Raw genomic sequence first — 23,770 nt, 5'->3', positions numbered from 1 at the left:
ATTTGAAATCAGGACAATTAACAATGATGCAACAATATTATTTAATCCAAGGTCCATATGCAACCTTTGACAACTTACTTAATGGTGTCTTTTAGAGTTGTTCTACTCTTGCACCCTGGTCTAGGATCCAGTCCAGGATCACACATTACATTTAGGTGCCATGTCTCCTTTAATCTGGAAAAATTCCTCAGTCTTTCCTTATGTTTCATGATTTTGATGTTTTTGAAGAGTACAGGCCAGTTATTTGGTTGAATATCCCTCAGTTTAGGTTTGTCTGATGTTTTCTTGTGATTTAAGTTCAAGTTATGCATTTTGGGCAGAAATACCACAGGAATGATCTCATGTTCTTCATGGTACATCATATCAGGAGGTGTCTTATTCAGCCTGGGGATGCTATAACAAATACCATGCATGAGGGTCTTAAACAACAGACATTTCTTTCTCATGGTTCTGGAGGCTGGGAAAACCAAGATCAAGGTGCTAGCAGATTTACTTCTTAGTGGAGGCCTTCTTCCTGGCTTGTAAGCAGCCATCTTTTTGCTGTGTGCTCACATGGCCTTTTCTTAGGCATGTGTTTGTGGAGAGAGAGAGAGTTTTCTCTCCTTTCCTCTTTTTATAAGGATACTAAACCATCATGAGAGCACTGCCCTCATGATTTCATTTAAACCTAATTACCTCCCAAAATTTCCCCACCTCTAAATACCATTACAGTAGGAATTAAGGCTTAAACAAATGTGTTTTGAGGTCATATAAACATTCAGTCTGTAACAAGAGGCACAAGATGTTGCTTTGTCCCATTATTGGTAAGGTTAATTTTGATCAATTTGTTAAAGTCATCCTGCATATTGAGTAACAGGACCAAAAGGTCTTTGGTTTTGAGGAAAGAGCTTCCAAAATTTTATTCTTTATTGTAAATTATTGTGAACTTGTTTTGACTAGCATAAATTATTTCAAGATCACAGAAAAGACAAACCAAAGGGATTTGCATGGCTACCACCATGAATTTCTCTCTTGACATTCCAGACAAACCTTCCATTTTCTTTTCTTTTTTTTTTAATGCTTATTTATTTCATTTTTGAAAGAGAGAGGTAAGCATCTATGCACAAGGGAGGGGCAGAGGGGAGAGGGAGAGGGAGAGAGGGAGAGAGAGAGAAAGAGAGAGAGAGAGAGAGAAGAGACTCCCAAGTAGGCTCTGTGGTGTCAATGCAGAGCTCAGTGTAGGGCTCAAATTCACAAACCATGAGATCATGATCTGAGCCAAAACCAAAAGTCAGAAGCTTAACAGAGTGAGCTACCCAGGTGCCCCATAACCTTGCATTGTCTTTACTTCCAAGTCTCAGATAAACATTTACATTCTAAATCATTCGGCAGAGGAATCTCGCATTTCTATAGGTCAGTATTATATTCTCCCACCATCCTCCAATATCTAGGAGAACTCTGCATTGGACAATATTTATGTTTAAAATGTGCCCACATGGGGCGCCTGGATGGCTCAGTCAGTTAAACACCTGACTCTTGATCTCAGCTCAGGTCTTTATCTCACGGTCATGAGTTTAAGCCCCAAGTCCAGTGTGGAGCCAAGAAAGAAAAGAAAGAAGGAAAGAGAGACAGAGGGAGAAGGAAGACAGAAAGAAGAAAGAGAGAGAAAGGGAGGGAGGAAGGAAAGAAGGAAGGAAGAGGTAATGAGGGAGGGAGGAGGGAGGAAGAATGGAAAGAAAAGAAAGGAAGGAAAATAAAGGAAGAAAGAATGAAAGACATGCCAACGCAAAACTTGATATGCAAATGTTGTACTTGAGCCATTCATCTTATATTTACTTAAACCTTTCACATATATTTTTATATGTAAACTATATAGGATCAGATTTTTCAAGGTCAAAATGTTTTCCATTTTGCTCAATTTCTCTCATGGTGACATTTATCAGTGTGTGTGTGTGTGTGTGTGTGTGTGTGGTGTGTGTGTGTGTGTGTGTGTGTGTTTGAGTCATAAGTTCATGTTTGATTGAATGGAAGCTGTAGGAGTCATGAGTGCATTAAGTGCATTCTTTCCCCCTGACAGGAATTGCACTTGATTTTGCAGTTAGCCACAGGGCACTGTCAACCCAGGACCATTTTAACCTCCTTCAAAAATTCCAATTTGATAAAGGATTAATATCCTGAATATATCGAGAACTTGTTCTTTTTTAAATTATTTTTAATGTTTATTTGTTTTCAAGAGACNTGTGTGTGTGTGTGTGTGTGTGTTTGAGTCATAAGTTCATGTTTGATTGAATGGAAGCTGTAGGAGTCATGAGTGCATTAAGTGCATTCTTTCCCCCTGACAGGAATTGCACTTGATTTTGCAGTTAGCCACAGGGCACTGTCAACCCAGGACCATTTTAACCTCCTTCAAAAATTCCAATTTGATAAAGGATTAATATCCTGAATATATCGAGAACTTGTTCTTTTTTAAATTATTTTTTAATGTTTATTTGTTTTCAAGAGACAGAGAGACAGAGTGCAAATGAGGGAGGGACAGAGAGAAAGGGAGACACAATCTGAAGCAGGCTCTAGGCTCTGAGCTGTCAGCACAGAGCCAGATGCAGGCTCAAACCCACGAACCGTGAAATCATGACCTGAGCCAAAGTTGGATGCTTAACCACCTGAGCCACCCAGGCACCCCTATAGAGAACTTTTAAAACTAAAAAATGGGCAAAGAGTAAGCATTTCTCCAAAGAAAACATACAGATGGACAGTAAGTGCATGAAAAGATGCTCAACATCATAAATCAGGAAAAGGCAAATCAAAACAAAAGATACTATCTTATACCCATTAGATGGCAGCAATCAAAACAAAAACAAAAACAAAATCCAGTATTGGTAAGGATGTGGAATAATTGAAACCCTTGTATGTGTGCTATTGGCAGGAATACAAAATGGTCCAGCCATTAAGTGATATAAGCCAGTCACAAAAAAAGACCAAAGCTATATGATTCCATTCACATGTGGTGCTTGGAATAGCCAAAATCACAGAGACAGGAAATAGAATGGAGGTTGCCAGGGTCTGGAGGGTAGGGGGAATGGGGAGTAAGTGTTTAATCGGTATGGAGTTTCGATTTGCAAGATGAAAAGAGATATGGAAATGGATGATAGAATGTGATTGCATATTGTGAATGTATAGCTGAACTGTACACTTAAAAATGGTAAAGATGGGGGGGAGCCTCCTGGGTGGCTCAGTTCGTTGGGCATCTGACTCTTGATTTTGGCTGATGTCATGATCCCAGGGTCAGGGGATGGAGCCCCACATCAGGCTCCACACTGAGCATGGAGCTTGCTTAAGATTCTCTCCCTCTCCCCCTCTCCCACTTGTGCACACACTCTTTCTCTAAAATAATAATTTTTAAAATGTCATGGTTAAAATGGTAAATTTTATGTAATATAGGTATTTTTCCACAGTAAAAACAGTGGCATGGGGTGGGGAGAAAGAATTCCAGTTTAATATGGGAGCTTCAGTTTCCATTCCCATGCTGTGGCAGATCTAGGATTCATTCCCGTATTTCAGGTTGGCTTTAGGACTTGCTTACTGCCCACTGTTTGTTTCAGTGCCCCTTTCCTGCCTGCTTTCTGAGAGTCTAGTATTGTATTCCAAGGGAAGAATTTGTGAACAGTTAGATGGTTTGAAGAGGGAAGGCCCTATGGACTACATGTGTGCCTACCCTTGTGGAGATAGAACCCTCTTCTTTTTTAACCTAATTCTTGCCAGAAACTTTCAAGTAGGCCCTTGAAACATACATGTCTCTTTTTAAATATGCCTGCCACACCATTTAAAAAATTTTTTTAAATGTTTTACTTATTTCTGAGAGAGAGAGACAGCATGAACAGGGAAGGGTCAGAGAGAAAGGGAGACACAGAATCTGAAACAGGCTCCAGGCTGAGCTAGCTGTCAGCACAGAGCCTGATGTGGGGCTTGAACCCACAAACTAAGATCATGATCTGAGCCGAAGTCGGACGCTTAACCGACTGAGTCACCCAGGTGCCCCTTGCCACACCATTTTAAAAGTTTTACACACTTTCTTTAGGATGAAACTATGGAAGGAGATGAATGGAACATTATTTCTCAACAGAATTGGGGTTGATCAGGGGGCATCCTTGTCCCCAGAATTTGACGTTTGCAGGAAGAATGGTGGGGTGGGTGTAAGTGGCATGGTTTCTGGGTCTTCATCCCATACCTCCTAATCAATTCTGGTTTTCTTCCCTTTTATGTGTCCAGCACAATTACTTGAAAACCATGATGGGCCTCCAGCAGGCACACAGGAAATAGGGATTTGTTGCCAGTGCCTTCAAGGACAAGACCCCCAGTAACTCCTGCCGCTCTAGCATGGGGGCTGCCAAACCACTTGCTCAGAGCTCCGGACGGCCCGCGCCAAGGCTGGAGCCCAGCCCAGGGAACTCGCAATGGCCTCCCTCCCAACAAGAACATCCTTCACAGGACACACATCTTCATACCACACTTAGCGTTTCAATTCACTGTTGTATACACAAGGACGGGATAAAATAACTTTCCAGTTTGGACGTTCGGTGCTCACTCAAGAACCTAATTTTATTTCCTGTCCGGGAGGATGTCTTCCCTATGCACAGGTGGGGTCAGAACCGAGTCTCTGGTAAGAAAGGGAAAAAGTAGCTCAGCCACCCTTCTCCTGGCACGCCTCTGTCCCACTGGTTACCCTCTTTCCTTGGATGGACATTCTTGGGGGGAGCTAGGTCTGAGGAGCCCTGGTTCTCTCAGTCCCTGTCAGACTGTAGGTTCCCTTAGGACATCCTCTCTGTGTTCCTGAGCCAGTGAAGGTGGGAGGCTCTCCTTACTCAGCAACCAGCAGAGGCATGGGTCTAGGTGGCAATGGCTGAAAGGCAGATTTTTATCTCAGAATAAGAAGAGGCTTAAAATGAGCGCAGCGCTACCATGAAGTGAGCAGCAGGAGCCCCACAGCGGTGGGGGTGGGGGTGGGGTGTCTGGTAAGGAGGTCGCAGAACCTGTACCAGATAGAAGGTTGAACTGGATGGCATCAGTCCATTCAAACACCTGGTGACCCTGTCCTTCAGCCCAGCAGTGAGCAGGTGGATGGGGGTTTGTGGAAAAGAGAAAGTAGAAAGGCATCCGTGAGGTCTCTACCCTCTTCCTGTTCATCCCCTTTCTCTTTCACTGACGGATACATAATGGTCCTAAAATAGCTTTCAGAGACTCCTACTACACCGAGGCTTCGCAGAACGGCTTTGAAGTGCCCCTCCATCCCCCTGGATGATACACGTGGGGACCATTACTGACCGCACTAATGGTGTACACACAGCCCTACTGGTCAGTCCTCATGTTTCCTTTGATCGTGGCCAAGTAGACAAGTCTGCCCAGCCTCTGCCTGCCCTCCCAGCTAGTAGAGGCCTCAGGCAGGAAGTTCTGATTCTTTCCTTTCTCGGCTGCCCCTGCTCTTACCAGGACTTGTTTGGGGTTCCCAGGCCTTTAGGGCATCTCAGGAAATAGGCCATAGCAAATGGGGTACATCGTCTTTTGGGGGCCATAGGAAGCAGCTGTTTGTGGAATTACCAGCCCCTCTTTCCTTCATTCCTTGCCACTGGCTGCAATGGCATGGCCCTGCTGGACATCGTGCCCTAGGACCCCTAGACACCTAGTCCTGGGGCCTGCTGGCCAGGCGAGCTGGGCCTCTATCATGGCAATTGGGCACATCAGTCTCTAGCTCAATTCATTATGACAAAGGCCTCTGTGACACAGAGAGAACCAAGTAATCATCCGTGTGGGCAGAGCCACAGAAATAAGCCAGGCTGGTGCCTGGCGGATAAGCCTCCACACACTCCTCACGGGAGCAGATGCGCCCAACGTGACAGGGAGCTAGGGGGCATCATGTCCACTCAGATGGGCCTGTTGTTCTAGAAAACAGTTCCTGCTCAGCTAATCTGACCACCAAAATCACCCCTGAGGGGACTTCCAATTCCAACATGGGACAGATAAGATAGCCTGAAAATACTCCTGCTACAAACAGAAATGCTGGCTCAAGTAGAAATTCTTTTCAGTGCAAAGCTAAATTTGCAGGAAAGAAAGGACTGCCAGGAGCTGGAGAACTGAAACCCCACAGGGTCAGCATGGGGACTAGCTGTGGCTGCTAGGGATAGGAAGGTTGTGCGTGGATTATTGCCCTTGAGTGTTAATGTCCACATACATGTGAGAAATAAGGCTCTGGCCCATGGCCCATAGGGAGTTGGAAGTGGGACTTCTGCATAAAGCTGGCACTTGGAAGGCTTCATCCTTCACGAAGAAGTAAGCTAGAAAAAGTTTCCCCACTTTCAGGGGAAAATTTTCCAGGGATGAAGGGGGACAGGTCCTGGAAGAATTTGCAACCATGCACAGGTTTGGGATTCAGATTTACACTGTGTCCAGGAACCACCAGGCTGAGGAAAGGGTAAAAATTAGCCCAAGGATAAAACATCTAGCAGAAAAAAATCTGTACGTACGCTTTATCGAGCCACACAACACTCCCACAAGACCCTGGTAAACATGAGCTCCAAAGATTAAACACACACACGTGCATGAACATGTCTGCACATGCATGTATGAATACAACCTGTCATAATGGAGGCACAATGAGAGCATGGTCAGACTTTTATGAACTTCAGATAACAAATTATTGAATAAAGATTATACAACATATATGTTGTTTTAAACAAAGACAAAAGTAGGAATCAATATGATAAAGGCTATCTAAATAAATCACAGATTTTTTTAAAAACTGAAACTTGTAGGAATAAAAAAATGTAGTTCCAAAAATTAAAATGACAGATTAGAAACAGCAAAAGAGAGAATTGCTGACCTGGGTGTTGGATCTGAAGAAATTGCTGGAATGTAGCATAGTGGGATGAAGGAGAGAAGATTGAACGTGTGGATAAGAGACATGGTAGGCAGAATGAGAAGCGCCGGGATACATGTAATCACAGATTTGGAGGCGATCCCAGGAAGATCACTCTCTTGGTGACCTCATCCAGTCTCCTGCTTTGAGCAGTGCTCATAGCCAATTCTCCACCTTATATATCTAGCCTAGACTGCTCTCCTGAGCTCCAAACCTGTATAGCCAACTGTTAACACAGCATCTCCATTTGAATGTCTATTAAGACATCTACAAATCAGCATGTTTAAAACTAAATGCCTAATTGTCCCCCAAATATGTCCCACCCACAGTGTCCCTAATCTCAGCCCAATTGCTCAGGCTAAATCCTTAGTAGTTTTATACTCGTCTTTTCTTCCCAGCACCCACATCAAATCCATCAAGAAATCCAGTGGACTTTACCTTCCTACTACATTAAAAATCTGACCACTTTCCACTTCTGCTGCCCCTGTTCTGACCTAAGCCATCGTCATCTCTTGCCTGGATATTGCAGCAACTTACTGTGTCCTTGCTTCCTTCCCTGCTCTTGTATAGTCCATTTCCAGATCAGCTGCCTGGTTGATCCTTTTGAAATAGAAGTTAGACCACATCACACATCTTTTCAAATGTCACATGGTTCCTATTTCTCCCAGACTGAAACTCAATTCCTCAAAGCATCTCGATGGCCCTACATGATCTTGCCTGCTAGGCTTTACTCTCTTCTCTGCTCTTCTCTCCTTTGCTCACTATGCTCCGGCCATGGGGGCCTCCTTACTGTTCTTCAGACATGCCAGGCAGCTCCTGCCCAGGACCTTTGTACTGGCTGTTTTCCTCTGCCTGAAATATTCTCCCAGATGTCCACATGGCTCACTTTCTCACTTCCTTCAAGTCTCTGCTTAAATGTCACCTTCTGTAGCAGATACTGTCATGCCATGATCATAGTCCCATGCAGTTGCCATTCCTGCTAATGGGTTCCCACTGAAAGCAACTGGAGCTTTCTACATAAAGGCTTTCTCAACCATAGGTACTTAATTTGCTGCAAAGTGGGCCCAAATGCCAGGGAGTTAACACCTTTAGGAGCAACTCAACCATCGAGTTGGTAAATGAGCACCCTAACCTCCTCTCCCTTGGTGGGACAAGGCATGTTCTCTACTATTTCCTGGGACTCCCCAATAAAGTACAAATTCACACACAGATGAATAGAACCAAAGGGGAAAAAAGATGGTTGCTATATTTTGTTGGATTTTCAATGAAATAAGACAAAATCATTAAAATAATTGATAGAATTTTTAATGATATATGTTATAAAAGTATAATGAAAAGGATAAGATTGGACTATTATAGCACCCAAAGTTTCTTTCAGAAATGCAGAGATTCAAGATAGGACAAAGCCTCCAGGATCTTTAACCTGGAGGGCTCAGACGTCTCTGTTGTTGTGTCCTCTGGCATCACATGGAGGTTCCAATCCACTTGCTCTTCCATCAGTTGGGCCTGGGGAGTCTCACTCTGGACTTGACTTTTTTTTTTAATGTTTATTTTTGAGAGAGAGAGAGATTGCAAATGGGGGGTAGGGAAGAGAGAGAGGGAGACACAGAATCAAAGCAGGCTTCAGGCTCTGAGCCATCAGCACAGAGCCTGAAGCAGGGTTTGAACTCATGAACATGAACTTGAAGATCATTACCTGAGCTGAAGTCAGACGCTCAACCTACTAAGCCAGCCTGGCACTCCTGGACTTGACTCTTGATAGCAGGCTCACTTTTCTGAGGCAACACAGTATAGGGGTAGAGCACAGGCTTTGGGCCAAAACATACAAGTTAAACTGAGACTCCGTGTCTTACTGGCGTGGGACCTGGAGCAAGTTGTCCAATTTCCCAGCCTTTTTTTACATGTTAAAACAATGATTAATAATCCTGGTACCATGTGTGTCTAGTGCACAGCAGGGCCTCAACCAGTTGAAACTGCCATGACAGTAACAACAACCAAAACAATAATAAAGATACGAATGTGCCCAGCATTATGTCTGATAGATGATCAACATACAAACATACACCCCCCAAATGTTGGGCTCCCTTTCCACTCCCCAAAATGGATTTTGAATTTGAAAGGCAGCATGTCCACATGGCTAAGACATTATCTTTCTCTAATTAATCCTGATTCTGATGGCCTTTAAAGACCAATCCAAAAGCTGATGGTAGAAAAAAATAGTTGCTAAAAATATACCTGGTGTCATTGTGGGTGGTGTTACTGGAGGTCAAGCGTCTTGGGTCAGGGAAGTAGTAGTCCCACTGTATACCACGTCTGCCAGGCTGCACTTGGAACTTCATGTTGGGGGCTGGAGGCAGAGTTTTAGCTGGACAGTTTTAGCCCAGGGGAGGGTGACCAGCATCAACAAGAGGCTCTGAAAACACTGTCAAGTAAGGGATAGTCACAGAAATTAGAGACATTCGATCTGAGAAGTGAAGTCCAAAACCGGCTGCAGGATGGGGAGTGGGGGGAGATTTTTCTGTCCCCTCAGGAGGAAAAAACAAGATGAAGTTTCCAAACCTGGAATGGATGGTCTTGGGGCAAATTGGGCCCCCAGTCCCTGGAGGATGCAAGCCATGTCTGAGCAGCCCCAGTGAAGATCCATGTGAAAGAAGCCCTCAAACCAGGAAGACAGGAAGACAGGACTCTGAGGCCTCTGGGTTCCTTCTAAGTCTAAATTCTGTGATTCTGTAAAAGCAGGTGTGGAAAAGCTAATTCACATATCCTATACATAGATAAATTTATATTTTAATAAAAAAGATTAAAATGTCAAAAGGTCAATGGTTGCTTCCAGATGAACTAGAGGCGATGTTATTCCCTTTTGAAATTTTAATTTATTAAATATGAATTGCTTTTATTAACAAAAATATCTAATTTAGAAATAATATTTTAATAAAAACAATCTGTCTATGAGCAGATGACAGACACTTCTGCCAGCTCAGTTATCCAACAATAAAGGGAGAGACACCCTGTTTGCAGAAATGTATCTGCAAAGGCAAGAAGGAAAAAGGGGATCTTACATGTAGGGAAGGTGCTTCCCTCGAGGCCAGCCACGACTGTGTGATTTGATGACTAAGTGGCTTGTGAAAGATGGATTTCTGAATGCAGGTGGGATTTTCCTATTACATGAAGGAGAATCTGTTCTATCCAGAAAAGCTATAAAAGGCGTTAGGAGGCTGGGATTGTGTGTGTGTATGGAGTAAACAAGTACTATTCTTAAATTTGGGGAGGATTTGCTATGGGGCTGTGCCCTGGCCTTCTGCAGAAAGTAGGCAAACTGAACGAGAGAACATATGGGGCCACATATGTGACCAGGTGTATGAGAAACAACACCGTATCTAAGAACTCCAAGTTCAGATGCTGCCACTCAGCGTCCAGGACCTTGGGCGCTCTTCTCTGAGTCTCAATCTCTACATCTGTAAAGATGAGGCTATCACTGCCTTCACTACAGTGATGCTAAAAGGATCATGGGAGATAAGGTCTATGAAGACCTTACAATGTCTAAAGCCTTCCATAAGTATCTGTTGTTATTCCTGTTCCTTGTATATAGGCAGGAGCTATATAAGGTAAGAATCCCTTTTGTTGGAGTGAGAGTCTCAGAAAAGAATGGGAGTTTTGACACCTAAGAAGAGCATTAAAGAGCCCAGAGCTACAGAGAAACATGGTGGTAGCAGCAGCAATGGTGTCCAAAGCTAAGAAAGAGTTTGAACCTGAAACGTGACTTTTCCCAAACCTGGCACGAAACCAGGGTCTTCTCCAGCACAAGACTGGATGTTAGTGAGAGGAACATCTAATGGTATTTAGGTGTTTCTATTCCTTTAAATCTTTTCACCTAAATTTTGTTACCATCTGCCTGAGTATTCTAATATTAGTTAAAGATGTATAATTAGCTCCTAGAACAGGCCTCATGGTCTTCTGCCAATGCCACTTTCTTGAAAAGCTCCAGAAGCAGAAGATGGCCTAAGAGCCCTTCCCTTGATGGTTGGCAATCCCACAATACTGGGGGCCTGTGATTGTAGGTCAATCCCACACACACAAAATAAAGCAAGCCAAGAACCCAAGGGCAAAGAGGATGCAGATTAACTCAAACATTATTTTAAGATTAGACTCTAAATTGAGAAAGAAAAAAAAAACCTGTGCTATGAACATGGAAAAAAAATTAGCCAATAAAGAAAAAGAGAAGTGCATTTTTTTTGAGTTCTGAGGCAGCTGTTCTTTTTTTAAAAATGTTTATATTCAGGTGGGGGGAGGGAAAGAGAAAGTAGGAAAGAGGCAAAGAAAGAGGCAAAAGAAAGAATCCCAAGCAGGCTCCATGCTTTGAGCACAGAGCCTGACTCAGGGCTTGATCCCATGAACCATGAGATCATGACCTGATCCAAAGTCAAGAGTCAGGACGCTTAACCGACTGAGCCACTCAGGCCCTCCATGACACAGCTGTTCTTATCCCTGGTTGCACATTATAATCATCTAGAGTGCTTTTATAAAAATCCTGATGCCTGGGGCACATCCTCGACCAATTAAATCAGAGTTGCTGGGATCTGGGCATCAGTATTTTTTAAAAGCTCCCAAGTGTTTCTAATGTGTACACTCAGTTGACACTACCCTGGTGGAAGGAGTCCTGGACATTTATTTGGTTTTCACCTTTGGTATGTTCGCTGATCAATATGGTGATAAATTTTCGTTTAATCTTAGCAATTATTTAATATATACTGTCTTAGAAACAAGCATAGAAGCTTCTCTGCTGATTAACTTTCAATTCACAAGCTTCCATAGTTTTTGGTTATAAAAATCCAAATACTCAAAGGGAGTACCTGTGCACATGTATGTTGTATGTGTGCACAGGTGATTCTGATTTGCAGTCAAGACAGACACTGGGACAGGTGCTCCATAAACACTGAAATAGATGGGTATGTGGGGCACCTAGGTGGCTCAGTCAGTTTGCTGACTCAGGTCATGATCTCACAGTTTCGTGAACTTGAGCCCTGTGCTGGGCTTTGCGCTGACAATGTAGAGCCTGCTTGGGATTCTCCCTCTCTCTTCCTCTCTGTCTGCCCCTTCCCCACTCATGCTGTCTCTCTCTCTCTCAAATAAATACTTAAAAAAATAGATGGGTGTGGGTGTATGGAGGGGTAAATGATTGGATGGGGCAGATGAGGGATTCTCAACCTTGGCACTACTGACATTTTAGGTAACTTATTTGTTGGGGGTGATCCTGTATGTTGTAGGCTGCCAGAAACATCCCCCCAGTTATATAGCCCCAAATGTCTCCAGACATTTCCAAATGTTCTCTGGGGACAGAACTGCCCTGGGTTAAGAACCACTGGAGTAAGTAGATTAATGAATGTATAGATGGATGGGCAGATGGTTGGATAGGAGGATGGGTTATATTCTCCTTTGAACTACCTATAACAGGGGCACCTGGGTGGCTCAGTTGGTTAAGTGTCCAACTTTGGTTCAGGACATGATCTTGCAGTCTGTTTAAGCCCTGCATCGGGCTCTGTGCTGACAGCTCAGAGCCTGGAGCCTGTTTCAGATTCTGTGTCTCCCTCTCTCTCTGCCTCTCCCCAGTTCGTGCTCTGTCTCTGTCTCAAAAATAAATAAACATTAAAAAAATTTTTTTGAACTAGCTATAACATGTTAGTGGTACCCTCATTAATTAAGGAGTTAAAAAAATCTTTGACATATGTTCATTTTATATTTGTAGGATAATCATGATTATAACTTCTTTGAAAAATTCTCCTTTAACAGATAAATGGGCATTATTCTTCAGTGTTGGGAGAGAATCAACTGGCTCATGTTTTCTGGAGAACTATTAGGCAGTGTATTTCCAGAGCCTTAAAATATACATATTGGTACATACTATATACATTAGTACCTACATTTTGGATAAAAATTTGGCAATACCTTAAAACTTTTAATTGTGTGTACCAGAGTTATACCATAAACACATTTTGTTCAAGTGCAGATTTTAATTATTATTTTATTTTAAAATCATTATAGAATTAGTTTATAATATATAATAATTATATATTAGCCAAAGTTTAAAAACTCAACATTTTAATACTTATGGACATTGGAATTTCCAAGCACCTTTGGCTGCTCAACTGCTTGGTGTACTTCTGAGATACTAAAAAGACATTCACATTGTTCAGAAAGGAACAACAGACCCAAAACAGAGTCACTTGCCCCCAACAGCAAACCAAGACTGAATTGCAGTTTCAGAGATTCCCAGGAAGGTAACTTTTAACCAGTTAATCTGAGGTTACCTGGTCAGCACCAGTGAGGTCATTGGCATGAGAGACACCCCCCCCCCCCCCAAAGAAACCTTGTCTGAGGGCCACGGAGTGGCTCAGTGGGTTAAGTATCTGACTCGATTTCGGCTCAGGTCACAGTGTCATGGTTCATGAGATGGAGCCCTGTGTTGGGCTCTAAGCTGACAGCAGTGAGCCTGCTTGGGATTCTCTCTCTCCTTCTCTCTCTGCCCCTCCCCATTTTGCATGGTCTCTATCGAAATAAATAAATAAACTTAAAAACAAGCAAGCAAACAAAAAGAAACCTTGTCTGAGATAATCCACTCTGTTAGTAAACTTCCTTCCCAGCCCCTCTGTCTACAAAAGCCGCCTGTTTTATACAGCTCCTTTTGAGTGCCTTTCTACTTGCTGAATGGACTGCTGCTAATTCAGAATCAATGAAGAAAGCCAATGAGATGCTCAGTTTTACTCAGGTGAATTTTGTTATCCACAGCTTTCAGCAAAGGTGAGTGGAGGACCCAGACTGTTTCCATAGGTCCTACAGTAAAGGGTTCAGCTGATAGTGACAGCCTCAAGTTACTAAAGTTTCCTTCTTCCGTAATAGTAATTGGGTAAAGATGTATCACCTCTTCAATTCCTGGTCTTGAGACTAGGGCGAGGATACCATTTCTTTCAAGTAAACACACAAACTGCAGAGTTTTGCTCTACCTGAAGAGGATGCTTACTGAACGTTAGGTGTAACATTGCCACTTCTGCATTTTTTTTAAAAGTTTATTTACTTACATTGAGAGAGAGAGACAGTGGGGGAGGGAAAGTGAGAGAGAGGAAGAGAGAGAATCTCAAGCAGGATCCATACAGTGCAGAGCCCAACACAGGGCTCGAACTCAAGAAGTGCGAGATCATGACCTGAGCCGAAGTCAAGCGTCGGACACTCAACCGAATGAGCCACCCAAGTGCCCCTAGGTATTTTTATTTCTAATAGTGTCCCATCATACCATCCTTTGGCCTTGGATCTGGAACTGTGGCTATGGAGCAGTGTAACTCATTTTTAAGGTAACAGGATACTCAGCTTTCATTGCATACACCCCAATTTTAGCATCTTCCCTGGAGTGGGACCAGAGAAAGAGCTTTACAGCAGGTTTTGTAGGAGACATAAACTGGCACTCTCAAGGTTACTTCTGTTGAGTAGAGACCTTCCAAAAGACTGCCTGAAAAGCTATTTATCAAGTAAAGCTAAATTTGATAGACTTACTGCATTAAGAATGCCAACTGACAAAGTCATGATAATTTCACAGAAGGTGAAAGTCAGGGGAGGATATTTATAGGATGTTAGGACCTCAACTGGGTGATTTTAAGGAGGATCTTGCAAAGCAGGAAACTGAGACTAGGCAGAGTTTATAACAACCATCTTGGATTGGTAGGCATAGTGAAGCAATAATCTTTTTTTTTTTAATTTAAATTCAATTAACATACAGTGTAATATCAGTGTCAGGTGTAGAATTTAGTGATTCAGCACTTACATACAACACCTGGTAAGGCAACAGTCTTGAAGCAGGTCTTGAGTAAAATGCTAGTTTCAATAAGTAAGCTCTTTTTGTTAGTTTGTAGTGTTCTGGGATCAAGTATTTCTTGGAGCAAATAGCTAAGCTATTTTTGCTTGTTCTCGGTATTATTTAATACAAGAACAGGAAAGTATGCCTGGTATTTTTTAACCCAGAGACAGGAAATTAGGTTGGTTTTAGTTCTCTTTATCAGGTTCCTGCAAACTACTTTAGTTGTAAGCCACCATTGGTTGCTAGTATGCTGGTATTATTATTAAAAAATAGTGACAAGTCTTCTTGTTGTTGTACTGAACACTAAAGGATGCCATTTCATCTTACTTGAGCAACTTGTATAAGCGTGACAAGGCAGTTCCCAAATCTGACAGGTCAGGTAATGTCTTCACCTGAAGAAAAATGGTGAAAACAGCCCACTCTGCCTTCGACCAGCAATTCTGTTACATCCTGCTGTGCTGAAGGGACTGTCTTGAACACCCTTAAACATCTGAAGGCTGTGAACAAAACTCTGTATGCTGATGATTCTGAAAACACTCCTGGTTTTTACCATGTGTGTTCCATTGGCAAAGACACTCATCAAGCATTTACTTTACTGATTTCCCCTTCCCTAATAGTTACATAGCCAGACTCACTCTGTTGTTAGACCCAGAAATCCCTTGATAACTGTATTAGTGTTCTCTTGCTGCTGTAATAAATTATCACAAATTTAGTAGTGTGAAACAATACAAATTTATTATTTTACACTTTGAGTCTGACATGGGCCTAAAATCAAGGTGGCACTAGGGAAGAATCAATTTCCTTGCTTTTTCCAGATTCTGCAGGGTGCCTACATTCCTTGGCTCATGGTCCTGCTAACCTTAAAAATAAAACTGCCAGTTATTTCACCAGCAAAAAAGCATGTAAGAATAGCAGAGAATTGCAATCTGGCACAGGCAAGCTATGGGCAAAACCCTAGGCAAGTCCTCCAGAATAAAGGAGGAGAACACTCTTATAGACAAAAGGGATCCTTGGGAAGGCTGAATTAAATTTTTTTTTAAATTTTTTAATGTTTTATTTATTTCTGAGAGAGAGAGAGAGACAGTGTGAGCAGGGGAGGGTCAGAATGAGAGGGAGACACAGAATCTGAAGCAGGCTCCAGGCTCTGAGCTAGCTGTCAGCACAGAGCCCAACGCGGGGCTCGAACCCATGAACTGTGAGATCATGACCTGAGTAGAAGTCCGACGCTTAACCAACTGACTCACCCAGGCACCCCTAAAATTTTTTTTAATGTTTATTTTTGAGGGAGAGACTGAGCACAAGTGGGGAAGAGGCAGAAAGAGAGAGAGAGAAACACAGAATTCGAAACAGGCTCCAGGCTCTGTGCTGACAGCTCAGAGCCTGACGCGGAGCTTGAATCCATGAACCACAAAATTATGACCTGAACCAAAGTTGGACACTTAGCTGACTGAGCCACCCAGCCTTTAAAAAGGCTGCTTTTTAAAAATGTTTATTTATGTTTATAGACAGAGAGAGAAGGTGAGAGAGAATCTCATGCAGTCACCATGTTGTCAGCACAGAGCCCAACGCAGGGACTCCACACCTCGAGATCATGACCTAAGCTGATATCAAGAGTCGACTCTTAACCAACTGAGCTACCCAGGTGCACCGGGAAGGCTGTTATATACAGAAAGTCCATTGGACTAAACTGGGAGTCCAAAGTAGAGCTGAGTTGTGACAGTGACACTCTCTTATTGGCTGGGTTGTTGCTGGAAGAGGAGGAAAGCCTTTCTTCCTCCTGCTGGGGTAGGAACTATAGTAGTATCTACTTGCAAAGTGCATCTCTTCCTATTGGGTCTGCAATTGACAAGGAGTGACTGGGCTTGAGAGCTCCCCCTGCCAGCCTCTGACTCCAATCTCAAGGAAGTTTACACATTAATTTTTACAGCCCTCCTTCCTTCCAACTTCAAAGCCATTTCTCTGACAATTTTTCCAGTGTCATGTCTCCCTCTAACTCTCCTTTTCTCTCCTTTTTAAGGATGGTTGTTATTACACTGTCCTCATCTAGATAATCCATGATAATTTATTTTATTTATGTTTTTAATGTTTATTTATTTTTGAGAGAGAGAAAAAGAGAGTGTAAATGGGAGAGGGGCAGAGAGAGAGGGGGACAGAGGATCCAAAGACAGCAGTGAGCCTGATGCGGGGCTCAAATTCACAAACCATGAGATCATGACCTGAGCCAAAGTCGGACACTCAACCAACTGAGGCACCCAGGTACCTCGGATTTCTTTATTTTAAAACCAGCTGATTAGCAAACTTGGTTCTAACTGCAACCTTAATTCACCTTTGCCATGTAAACTAACATATTCACAGATTCCAGGCATTAGGATTTAGGACATGGGCATCTTTGGAGACAGAAGCATTATTTTACCTACCACAGTCATCAAGTAAAGAAGGAACTTGGCTGACTAGATGGACTTCCTGATGTCCAGGCCTACCATGTGATCACTGGTGACAACAAGGTCAGGGAAGTCAGAAGTGATTATGAAGTAGGTATTTTGGTACTTGGGTAAACTCAAACTTAAATATCAGATTTTTAAAAAATGTTTATTTATTCTCGAGCGAGACAGAACATGAGCAGGGGAGGGACAGAGAGGGGGAGACACAGAATCTAAAGCAGGCTCCAGACTCAGCTGTCTGCACAGAGCCCAATGCGGGGCTCGAACCCACAGACTGTGAGATCATGACCTAAGCTGAAGTGGGACACCGAACCCACTGACCACCTAGGGACCCCTCAAATATCAGAATTTGATAGAATGCAAAGGCTGAAACTGAACTTCAGTACATTCCTAACATCCTTTGATCCAGCAATCCATGTCTAAAAATTTACTCTACAGAACTGCTCATGTAACTATGCAAATTTATACCAACAAGAATATATACTGCTACATGATTCAGGTAAGAGGAAAACTGTAGATAATTGTCTGTCCATTGGGGAAAAGTTCACAAAGTATGGTATACCCTAATTCTAGTATACTTCGCAACTTACATAAAATGAGGTAAAATTATAATTATAGACTAGGAGAATGGATGTTCATGATCTATTGTAGTTTTTATAAAAGAGCAACCTGTGGAACAAAATGTGTCGTATGAAACCATTTTACCTTTTATAAATGTGTGTCTGTACAAATGTGTAGGGATGTCCAGAGGGCTGGACAGATATATACCTGTTAGAAATATAAATTGCTGTGTTATCTAGATTTTTGACGATGAGCATGCATCACTTTCGTTTATCCCTGGACCCAGAAATTCTAATTCTGGGAATTTACTAAGGAAAACATCATGGTGATGAACAGAGATTTATCTGCAGAGATACATACCATTGTTTAAGAGTAAACAATTATTAGCACCCAAAATGAAGAGGGAATTGATTAAATGAGTTATACATTTAGACTTTGGAAGAGTATACAGCCATTAAAAATAAGATAAACAGGGGCACCTGGGTGGCTCAGTCGATTAAGCATCTGACTTTGGCTCAGGTCATGATCTCGGGGTTAGTGGGTTTGAGCCCTATGTCAAACTCTCTGCTGTCAGTCAGCAAGGAGGCTGATTCAGATCCTTTGTTTCCCCTCTCTCTCTGCCCCTCCCATTTGTTTTCTGTCTCCCTCAAAAATAAATATTAAAAAATCAGATAAACAAATATGCTATTAAATGAAAATATATATATAATTAAATATATGTAATGTGTTCCATTTCAAATACATATACACATATAAATAAATATATTATTATGCAAATATCATCAGTATTTATTTCTGAAGGGTGAGGTAATGTGTAACTTTTACTTTCTTCTGATTTTTTGTTTTTTTTTTAATTTTTTAATGTTTGTTTATTTTTGAGAGAGAGAGCGCGTGTGAGCGGGAGAGGTGCAGAGAGGGAGACACAAAATCCGAAGCAGGCTCCAGGCTCTGAGCTATCAGCACAGAGCTGGATGCAGGGCTTGAACTCCTGGACTGCTAGATCATGAACTGAGCTGAAGTTGGCCACTTAACCACTGAGCCACCCAGGTGCCCCTGATTTTTTGGAAGAGAGGAATAGGAAGTAAAGAAGTCAGAAGTGAGACTATTTCCTCAANATGACCTGAGCTGAAGTTGGCCACTTAACCACTGAGCCACCCAGGTGCCCCTGATTTTTTGGAAGAGAGGAATAGGAAGTAGTCAGAAGTGAGACTATTTCCTCACTTTTTTCCAGGGTGAACATCAGAGGACAATGTACATTAAGAACCCACAGTTTTGAGGTTGGGTGAGAAATACCAGAGAAGGCAGCTAGTTCCAGGTTCTCTGGAGCAATATTTAGAAAGCCTGTGCAATACTCAGTAATCATGCTGAAAGCATAGTGGTGACTGGTCTTTGCAGCAGGGTCTAATGGCAGGAGGGGGAGACCAGGCAAAAATCCCACAGTCCCAGATGCCCAAGTCTCCTGACTGGAGCAGAAAAGTAGCTCCTTCCAGGCTTTCCCTGTGGGCTGAGCCGACCCCAGGGCTGTATCAGGACAATATTAGGCTATCGGGGCTGGTAGGAGTATCCAAGGGTCATAACCAGTCTCAGACAAAGACTCCATTGTAAGAATCAGAATTTTTCTGATGATTCTTATGCTTTCTACTGAGGTCAATTTATCAATTGTCTTATGTTCAATTACTAAAGGAGGAAGGCAACTGAAAACTAAATCACAGTTGCCACTTGAAGTTGATGGACTAGATGGAAGCTACTAATAGAGCCTGTGGTTTGTTTTTTTTTTTTTTTCTTAGACCATCCAGCCCCTGAACACGCAAACTGGAGGTAGAAGTTCTAGCTTGGAGCTTCCTCACACCATGTGGCCTCTTTGTGCCCAGTCTGTCTCCACAGCCAAAATGCCAGCTGCTCTTGCCTGTTCCAACTCTGTTCTTTGAGCTCTACCTACTGTGCAAGGCTGGATGCTTGTCTGATGCCACTGCCTACATGCTAGACTTCCTTCCCTCTAGTGGATTCTGTGGGAGCTCTATTCCATTCCCTCTTCAAGCTGATGCACCCACCCCTTTACTGCTGGAAATCATAGTTGCTGACAGTTCATAGCTGCACTCCTCACCAGAAACCGCCCTCAGCCAAAGGGAACTGCCCATGCAGAATATGTCCCCTTCCAGGCTCATAGCTAATGGCTGGGACATATGGAGATTTATTACTTTTTAAAAGTTTTTTAAAATGTTTTATTTATGAGAGAGAGAGAGAGAGAGACAGCATGACTAGGGGAGGGTCAGAGAGAGAGAGGGAGATACAGAATCCGAAACAGGCTCAGGCTCTGAGCTAGCAGTCAGCACAGAGCCCAATGCGGGACTCGAACCCATGAACTATGAGATCATGACCTGAGCTGAAGTTGGACGTTTAACCGACTGAGGCACCCAGGCTCCCCATGTATGGAGAATTAAATGCCTGCTCTTCATCACACAATTTGAGTCAACTCTAAGGGGCTACCCCAGCTCCAGATCTGCTTGTAGGATTATCTGAGGCCCCATTTGCAATCTCATTGGGGGTCAGCTGCTCCCTTAGCCAGTCCTGCCTCCCTCAACCCCCTTACTGTCATGTCTACTGAGTACATCCTCTAACAACCTTGCTGTACAAGTTTGCTGAACAAATTCTCTGCAGCTCAGAGTCTGTTTCAAGGGAAGCCAATCTAAGACATCCTCCTACTAGGGAGTCAGGCCTGTGCTTACTGTAGAATCCAAGGAAACAAGCATATCTATCAAGCAGACCTGTGTCCATCACTATTAGGGTGCTCTGGGGAGTGTTCCTTGACTTCTTGGGTTCCCAACTGGAACAGAAGGAAAGAAGACAGCCTGTCTCTGCTAGTCTCAGAGGTGGTAGGAAGTCCCATCCTACCATAATACATACATATACATAATATAAACACATATAATACAGTAAGCGTGTGTGTGTGTGTGTGTGTGTGTGTGTGTGTGTGTGTATTCACAAGCAAATAGTCCCTAGATCCCTAGCTCTGGACACTGAGAGGGCTTTGGAGCAGTAACACCTCCAACAGCAAGGTACCAGATCTAACCCTAAGTACCAAGACCTTGGCTTCTAAATACCACCCTCCACTAAAAGAGCCAGAATTCCTTGGCTGTGATAAGAAAAATTATGAGGTGATCTTAGTATTCCTTGCCAGAAAGCAAGGAAGTCCTTAAAGAATGATATAATTTTTATCACAAGGAGCTGGAAGAAAGTTGGAAGAGACTCTCATGGTTAAACCTGAGACAATTTGAGATAAATTTTTTATAAAATGATCTCCTTAATGGGAAAAGATAGTTGCAAATGACATATCAGATAAAGGGCTAGTATCCAAAATCTATAAGGAACTCACCAAACTCCACACCCGAAAAATAAATAATCCAATGAAGAAATGGGCAGAAGACACGAACACATACTTCTCTAAGGAGGACATCCAGATGGCCAACAGACACATGAAACGATGCTCAGCGTCCCTCCTCATCAGGGAAATACAAATCAAAACCACACTAAGATACCACCTCACGCTGGTCAGAGTGGCTAAAATGAACAAATCAGGAGACTCTAGATGCTGGTGAGGATGTGGAGAAATGGGTACCCTCCTACACAGTTGGTGGGAATATAAACTGGTGCAACCCCTCTGGAAAACAGTGTGGAGGTTCCTCAAAAAATTAACAACAGAACTCCCCTATGACCCAGCAATAGCACTGCTGGGAATTCACCCAAGGGATACAGGAGTGCTGATGCATAGGAGCACATGTGCCCCAATGTTCACAGCAGCACTCTCAACAATAGCCAAAACATGGAAAGAGCCTAAGTGTTCATCAACTGATGAATGGATCAAGAAGATGTGGTTTATCTATACAATGGAATACTACATGACAATGAGAAAGAATGAGATCTGGCTATTTGTATCAACATGGATGGAACTGAGTGAAATAAGTCAGGCAGAGAAGGACAGATACCATATGTTTGCACGTATAGGTGGATTAGGAGGAAGTTAACGGAGAGGACCGTGGGGGAGAAGAAGGGGAAAAATAGTTGGGGAGAGGGAGGGAGGCAAACCATGAGAGACTCTTGCATGCTGAGAACAAACTGAGGGCTGATGGGGGTAGGGGAGAGGGGAAGGGTGGTGATGGGCATTGAGGAGGGCACTTGTTGGGATGAGCACTGGGTGTTATATGGAAACCAACTTGATAATAAACTATTTAAGAAAAAAAATGAAATAAAATAATCTCCTTAATCGGCAAATTTAACATAACCACTATCAAAATCCAGCAGGGATTTTTTTCTTGCAAAAATTGACAAGCCAACCCTCAAATTTATATGGAAATGTGAAGAACCCAGAGTAGCCTAAACAATGAACAAAAAGAACAAAGTTGGAGGACTCACACTTCCCAATCTAAAACTTATTGTAAGGGAGAGATGGGCAAAATTTTTGGTGAAGGGCTAGATAATAAGTATGTTAGGCTTTGTGGACTGTACAGTCTCTGTCACAACTATCAACTCCGTTTTTAATATATTCAGTGTTGTGCAATCATCTCCACAATCTAATATTAGAACATTTTGTTTCACCCCTTAAAAAACCTTGTACTATTAACAAACACTCCTCATTTCCTCATGCCACTTTCGAGCCATAGACAATCACCAATCTATTTTCTGTCTATAGATTTGTCTGTTCCAGACATTTCAAATAAATGGAATCATACAATATATGACTGGCTTCTTTCACTTAGCATAATGCTTTCAAGATTAATCTATGTTGTAGCATGTATCAGTTTTTAATTCCTTTTTATAGCTGAATTATAGTCCATTGTATGGATATACCACAATTGTTTTATGCACTCATCGGTTGATAGATATTTGGATTGTTTCCACTTTTGGGCTATTACAAATGTTGCAGTTATGAACCAAGTACAAGTTTTTGTGTAGATGTAAGTTTTCACTTCTTTTGAATATACCTAGGGGTGGAATTGCTGGGTCATATAGCAGCTCTTTGTTTAACCTTTTGAGTGGTTGCCAGACTATTTTTCAAAGTGGCTGTAACATTTTATCTTTCTCCAGCAGTGTTAAAGGGCTCCAACTTCTCCACATGTTAAACAACACTTGTAATTATTTGTCTTGTTTATTATAGCCATCCCAGTGGGTATGAAGTGCTATCTCATTACGGTTTCGAACTGCATTTTCCTAATGACTAATGATGTTGAGCATCTTTTCATGTGCTTATTGGCCATTTGTATATCTTCTTTGGAGAAATGTCTATTTCATCCTTTGCCCATTTTTAATGGGTTATCTTTTTATTATTGAATTGTAAGAGTTCTTTATGTAGTCTAGACACATGTCCCTTATCAGATACATAATTTGCAAATATTTTCTCCTATATGTGGGCTCATTTCTTGATGGTATCCTATAAATCACGAAAGTTTTTGATTTTGATGAAGTCCAATTCATCTGTTTTTCTTTCCTTACTTATGCTTTTGGTATCATATCTAAGAAATCATTGCCACATCCATAGACATGAAGATTTACCCCTATGTTTTCTTCTAAGAGGTTTACAGTTTTCATTCTTCTGAATTGATTTTGTGAGGTAATAGTCCAAATTCATCCTTCTTCATGTAGACATTTGATTGTCCCATTATCGACTGCCAGAGTTAACAGTCTATATCCTTTTTTGTGGTCCAGTTTCCAAGGTTTTGTGATTTTTTTCATCAGAATTGTCAAAGCTGAATTTAGTCATGTTAAGTTCCAACATGATATCACAAATTTCCCACCAATTGTACAAAACATCCCTTTGGGTCAGTTCTAAATTAGACTCATGCAACAAAATGCACATTTCATTTGAAAGCTTTTGTGCAGGGGTGCCCAAGCTGTCAGATTCAATTTAATAGGACCAAATGCCGTAATAGTTGAAGACTTAGTTTTTCATCAGGCTGTCTCTAGAAAGGTTCCAGGCAAATAAATAGTGAAATCCCAAGGAATCTTTTTTTTTTTTTTTCCATACAAGCCAAGAAAGAAAGGTAC

At 42.2% G+C, this 23,770-nt stretch overlaps 1 protein-coding gene and 1 long non-coding RNA gene across 7 annotated transcripts in view; one reads left to right on the top strand and one right to left on the bottom strand.

Moving 5' to 3' along the window:
• KIF9 (kinesin family member 9) overlaps nt 1-4,552 on the top strand; it is a 53,340-nt gene extending 48,788 nt beyond the window's left edge. For all 5 annotated transcript variants that reach the window (XM_077777322.1, XM_077777320.1, XM_077777321.1 and 2 more), the window contains one exon: nt 4,246-4,552. In XM_077777322.1, the coding sequence (XP_077633448.1) occupies nt 4,246-4,296 (51 nt within the window). In that variant the 3' untranslated portion in view covers nt 4,297-4,552. The remainder of the gene's footprint in view (nt 1-4,245) is intronic.
• Nucleotides 4,553-8,169: 3,617 nt separating this feature from the next.
• LOC144242403 (uncharacterized) overlaps nt 8,170-23,770 on the bottom strand; it is a 40,396-nt gene continuing 24,795 nt past the window's right edge. The window contains exons 4-7 of one of the 2 annotated variants that reach the window (XR_013338333.1): nt 9,446-9,613; nt 9,122-9,308; nt 8,583-8,694; nt 8,170-8,417 (exon numbers count right to left, since the gene is read on the bottom strand). This is a non-coding gene — a long non-coding RNA (uncharacterized LOC144242403). The remainder of the gene's footprint in view (nt 8,418-8,582; nt 8,695-9,121; nt 9,309-9,445; nt 9,614-23,770) is intronic. The other variant, XR_013338334.1, reaches the window with a different exon arrangement.

Source organism: Crocuta crocuta, unplaced genomic scaffold (genome assembly GCF_008692635.1).
Source record: "Crocuta crocuta isolate KB4526 unplaced genomic scaffold, BGI_CrCroc_1.0 scaffold77, whole genome shotgun sequence".
In the NCBI taxonomy this organism is placed as follows: Eukaryota; Metazoa; Chordata; class Mammalia; order Carnivora; family Hyaenidae; genus Crocuta; species Crocuta crocuta.
The sequence above is the reverse complement of the archived record's forward strand: the minus strand, read 5'-3'. Positions and strand labels throughout refer to the sequence as shown.